The sequence below is a fragment of the Anneissia japonica genome, unplaced genomic scaffold (assembly GCF_011630105.1).
Source record: "Anneissia japonica isolate Jap-2015-1 unplaced genomic scaffold, ASM1163010v1 scaffold2688_len169915_cov171, whole genome shotgun sequence".
Classification (NCBI taxonomy): domain Eukaryota; kingdom Metazoa; phylum Echinodermata; class Crinoidea; order Comatulida; family Comatulidae; genus Anneissia; species Anneissia japonica.
The window spans coordinates 146970-152950 of record NW_022689679.1 but is presented as its reverse complement, the minus strand read 5'-3'; the positions used below and the strand labels follow the sequence as shown (position 1 = coordinate 152950).

At 35.5% G+C, this 5981-nt stretch overlaps 2 protein-coding genes across 2 annotated transcripts in view; both read left to right on the top strand.

Annotated features, from left to right (window-relative positions):
* The window catches only part of LOC117099831, an 11065-nt gene extending 8124 nt beyond the window's left edge, over positions 1-2941 (top strand). Inside the window, exons 4-7 of the mRNA XM_033239358.1 lie at positions 805-2064; positions 2545-2716; positions 2843-2895; positions 2926-2941. Coding sequence (XP_033095249.1) covers positions 805-2064; positions 2545-2716; positions 2843-2895; positions 2926-2941 — 1501 coding nt within the window. The remainder of the gene's footprint in view (positions 1-804; positions 2065-2544; positions 2717-2842; positions 2896-2925) is intronic.
* A 1460-nt stretch (positions 2942-4401) lies between these two features.
* LOC117099834 overlaps positions 4402-5981 on the top strand; it is a 10830-nt gene continuing 9250 nt past the window's right edge. The window contains exon 1 of the mRNA XM_033239364.1: positions 4402-5455. Coding sequence (XP_033095255.1) covers positions 4497-5455 — 959 coding nt within the window. The 5' untranslated portion in view covers positions 4402-4496. The remainder of the gene's footprint in view (positions 5456-5981) is intronic.

Here is a 5981-nt window from a genome sequence, read left to right as displayed (position 1 = left end):
AATAATAATAATAATAATAATAGTAATAATAATAAATAATAATAAATAATAATAATAATAATAATAATAATAATAATAATAATAATAATAATAATAATAATAATAGTTCAATGAGACTATTTAAAAATAATTTGCGTTCTGTTATGACAAATGCTCGTTTGGATAGCCTCGTGATGCTTTGAATACATCGTAATAGGGGAAGCAACCTCGACCTTGACAGTGTTGACAAATGCAAAATTTCCAAAGTGTAGAATTTCATTTTCAAGAATGAGGATTTGAAAATAAAAATTAGATGGTTACATTGCATACTCTTTGTTTCTTGTTTTATCCAAAATGTTTTGGTTTTGGAAGATGATTTTGACATTAGAAAACATAGCCTACAAGTCATGTTATAGTAGCTCGATGCCTATCAAATAATAATAATTCACCATAATTCGTCAAATATCCTTGACCCCACCGGGGCCCTAGGCGACCCCCTGGCCCCCAGCCAAGTAAGACTCGAATCGCTCCACTAGGCACCCCCCCCCCCGTCGGGGCCTTTAGCCCCTCCGTCGGGCAGGTCCTGGCGCCATCACTGCCTGATTTTAACGATTCCTCAATTAATCTCTTTTAACTGGCAGGCATCTGCTATTTACCAATATGATGGTTTAAGTAAAACAGTGTTTCCCTTCACAGTGGACATTTCCTTGTGTTTTACAGCAATTTTGTGGTTGCATAAACAGTTTAACTGAAGTTTCGATGTTTTTTTTGGCTAAAAAATACTCATAGTCAGATGTTTATAAGCTTGGTTTTCTTCCTTCACAGAACCACATCTCTAGTTCCCGGTAATACCGGAGTTGCTCTCCGCAGGGTACGACTGCAACACTTAGTCAACAACATAAAGGCCCGCGGTGTTCACAGAAACAAAGATGGTGGATTTCACATCACGTTCGAAAACGACCAACTAAAACAAATTTCACTTAACAAGCCATCAGCACAGCTCATCGTGTATCCTGCAACAAGTGACTTTTTTTCCTACGACACTGTACCTTTTCCGGATATCTTTGACAACGTCTTACCGGATACACCGCATGCGCGACAATTACCCGATGATCTGCGCCGCATCCTCAACTGGGCTTCTCCAACCATCTCTGTCAAACAACTTCAGCAACAAATTTTCTTTCATCTAGCACACATGTACAAAATTTTGAGAAATGAGCCCATGACACTGCTTCCTGGTCGAGTGAATGGAAGTACTTCAGCCGATGATTATTCGTGGGGTCACTTAGCTGATACAATTAATAAGTATACTGAGCATGCTGATAAATTTCACCGATTAATGCTGTTTAAGTATGGCAATGTATTAACCGGATACGAAATGAAATTCATCGACGTAGTACCACAGCTACTGGAAAGGTATCCTTTTCACTCTGTCATGAGGCTTTCGACAGAACAAGGAGAGCGAACGCACTATATGGACATGTGTCGATTTTATCAACATTCGACACGCGGTGGTGGATCGACCAAACAGGATCCAATTTCAAAATTGTTTGAATGGCAATGGCGTATGGTCCACCATCGTATTCGAGAATGTCCAGTGGAAGTGCGGAATCGTTTTGAACAGTTCATCGCAACCAAAATGCGTCCGCCAGTTGAAGAACTGGATAATGATGGAGATGCGAGACTAGTGCATGAGAACACCATACCAAAGGCCCTGGAAGGAAGAAGCATCGTCATAGTAGGAAGACTTTATAAACAACATGAATCAATAAAGGACCTAATCCGTGAAAATGGAGGAAGCGTTTGGTGGAGAGGATTGCCAAAGGATAATATACCTTTGCCGCAATTTCTAGTAATAACAACGCAAGCTGAATGTGATAAGGATCCTCCTAAAGTTGTCACGGTGTTAGCTGAGTGCTTCAGAAGAGGTGTTGAAATACTAAGTGATGCACTACTTAGAAGTCTGGAAAATGGTACATTTACATCACTAGAGAACTACAAGCTAGATCTAAATAGTCTGAAAAATGCTCCATACACAACAATCCAGTCTGTGGCACCTGATAACAGTATTAACAACTACAACAGGTAAGCCTATGCTGAACTATTAGATACAATTTTCTATTGCTTCACAAATTGATTTGTACCAAATATATTCGCTAATACTAATCAGCACCACACCCCACCCCCGCCAACAAACGCACTGGCCTTCCAACTTTCTGACTGAAACGATTACTAAGGTACACGCTCTGCTTTCTATCATTACCGTATATCTCATTGTGTAGTCGTTCTTTACATGCATTGGACATTTCTGGATCCGCCCCTGTATTATCATCATCATCATCATCATCATCATCATCGTCGTCGTCATCGTCATTATTATTATTATTATTATTATTATTATTATTATTATTATTATTATTATTATTATTATTATTATTTATTTATTTATTTATCATCATCATCATCATCATCACCATCATCATCATCATCATCGTCATCATCGTCATTATTATTACAACGAATGTGAATCCTTCATAAGTAAATATTACAATTTTTTTTCAACAGCAAAGGTCCGAGTGCATACTGTATGCTAAAACGAAAAGAACGACAAGACAGACAGCCTTTGCAACTGATTTGTCAAAATGCACAAACGAAAAGGAAACACCGAAAATCAAACCAGGTTAAACGTAAAAGACTGTCAGGACATAATTTATTCACCCGTTCTAGCATGGCTCAGGTAAATAATTAAACATTTTGTATAGGATATAGGCTTAAAAAAAACCCCCTACTTTTTTTCTATTCTTTTATTATCATTATTATTACGCTCAACAAATTGTTTTGTCATTGTTTCTTCTAATTAAAGATAATGCATGACCAGCCAGAACTACACTGCCCTGCTCTGAGAAAAGGCATTAAGTACATTTTTTTCAAAATTGAGATTTTTAGCTTATGTGACTCTTGAATGTCTAATCTATCACCATATTTTATCAAATTCCCAAAAATATGTCTGGAAATATGAATTTTTTTTTTTTAATTGGGCATTATCTGCAAATTTCACTATAAATACTCTGGGAAAAGGCATTATGTGCGCGAAGCCTTACATACATGTATTGAACGCTTGACTTCACGCAAGACAGATAGTAAGTATCCAATCAGATGCTAGTATAACGAATATCTAACTAATTAGCTTGGAATCCTTAGCAAATAATGCCTAGTTAGTAACTGCTTTATTTCGAAGAATACTCTGAGAAAGTGCATTATCTGCTTTAAATTTTACGGCGTTTATTTATAATTCTGTGATTAATGAGATACTTTTGCCGAAATGATGCAAGTTACAGCGCAAGACATTTTTTAGAAGTCTTTTGGAAGAGTAAGTACAATATTGTATTTTATTATGTTTCATACCTATTAAGTATTAAATTTAGATTATTATTATTATAGTAGTATTAATTTTCGTTTTATCGACATTGTATGTTTTGTATTGTGTTTATTATTATTATTATTATTATTATTGTTATTATTATTATTATTAGTATTATTATTATTATTATTATTATTATTATTATTATTATTATTATTATTATTATTATTATTATTATCACTGTTATTGTTACTATGATAATTATTATTACTCTTTCAGGCAACCAAGTGGTAAACCAAAAATGGACAGACACAATTTTCGCCACCGAGATTGTGCTCCACTTCGAGGAAGGGACATTGAGTAATGCAATTGTGAAAGAAAAAGTGTAAATAACTATTTTAAAAAATTGTAAAAGTCGGATCAGTGTAATAAAACTTTTACAATGTTTTGCACTCATTTGTATAACCTATGTTGTATTGTATCATTATCATTGTAAAGATAATAGTTGCAATGTATATTATAACTTAATAAATATAAATTAATTAATCTTATAATTATTTAAAATTAGCACACCATTTTTATATATATTTTTCTACATGTTATTGTTAAGTAACAAGTTATTATCAATAACCTTTGAATTTGAAATTATAATGCTTTGTCTATTTTATTATTAGTCGATCGATTTATTATGATAGGCCTATTCTAATTATCAATCGATAATGGTAATGATTATGATGATGATGATGATGGTGTGGATGATGATAATTAAGAGGATGAAGAGATGTAAAAATATGATGCATGCTAATTACCGAACCATAAATAAAATACGTTTAAAATAATTTCACTATATCCTACCTCACCCCCATCACAACACCGGCTCCTTCACCCTCCCCTCTGCGCATTTTCGTCTTTTACACAATTAAATTCCTTATTTTATAATGTCCGAGTTCTATCCTTATCATCTAGATAGTTGCATTCAATAGATTGCTTATTCAAAATAACAATCTATTGATTGACTGTAGCTTACGTTGTAAGTACTGTAAGTTTACTTTTGCCGTGAATTTGTAGATGATCGGACCCGAAAGGCGGGTTACTAAACTTGTATACAATTTTGTGGTTCCACAGATACAATTAGAACTTCGACAACGAAGTAAATATGTCTCCAATGTCTCAGTTCCAGATAGGCCAAGAAGTAGAAGTCTTAGATGATGAGACTGGTGTCTGGAGAGCTGCCACAATCACTGGAATAAACCTTTCTACAAATGGTAATCGTTACGGTGTACATTATCGAGGATGGCAGCCAAAACACGATACTTTTAAATTTCAAGATTGCATTCGAAACGCTACACAAGTGGAGAATTTGGGAAAGCGACAACCAAAGAGGAAGAGTCTGAGTGAGCTCCCTAGTTCTTATAAGCGACTTCACACAATTAAGCCTGAACATCTGACGGAAGGTGATGTTGTTTATTTCATGATAGGTTCAGAACAATATCAAGGTAATGTTATTGTTAACGACCCGTTTCTGAAAACATTGAATGTGTCATATGACACTAGTAGAGGCTCCGGAGATGTTAATATTGTTGATGTAACTATCGGATATAGTGACGTTGTCGATTTCAAAGAACAGGATAGGGCTAACCCCGAACAACCGAAAGCCAAATTAAGCACTGCACGGAAGCCAAAAAGATGTAATCGTGTTGGTAAAACAAACCATATCTGGACAGACAACACATGTTCGACAGATAGTGCAAATATCCCAAATAATAATCATGAAGAGGAAATTACACACTGTATTTTTAAGGACGAAATAGTTTCAATCGGCTCGTTCCTTGCAACCACAGATAATGATATACACCACTTTGTAACCTCTATGGTAATAGGAAGTAACGGGTCTATTAAGGCGACAGGATACAAAGTAAGAAAACTGGGCACAGACAACTTATTGATGATAGGCTCATTCAGCAATGGTCTTGATAACCCAAAGATAATTAAACCTAAACTAAATGCTAAATGGATTGAACGCCGGCGCAGTACGCAACGAGCAGCAGAAGAACGCGTGAAAACGCTTTTGTCAGTAAAAACGTCAACGTATGAGCAACGGAAAGCTTCATTAAGGACGTCGATACGGCAGGAAGTTCAACGGAGCTTGTCATCCAAGAAGCGTCAAGCACGATTCCGCGTCTTGTACGAGCAAGGCATTGATGCCAAATTATTTGGCCTAAATGCCGGCAACATGTTCCGCGAAGAATATTCACCGGAAAGCTTTCATCAACTAGACTCCCTCCTCGGCAGTGGTTGGGACTACCGTATGAAAAAAGACAGCGATAGGTATTCGTTTGTATCGCGTTTCGATATAAAGCTCATTATAGAGGAAAGATGTATGGAAATTGTTGCCCACTTATGCAATATTTCCACACAAGGCTGGAGTGAAGACTATCGTTCTCACGTGTTACAAGAAGTCGTAAATGCAAATCAACCTATTTAAAATCATGACAACTTTAACTGTAAATATTGTATTGTAATGTATTGTTATATATTTTATCGGCAATGTTTTATTTAGTATGTAATTGTTTTTTTTCTTGAAAGTATCCAATTTATTATGCCGTGGCTGGGATACAATACCATACCTTAAGTTTTATTT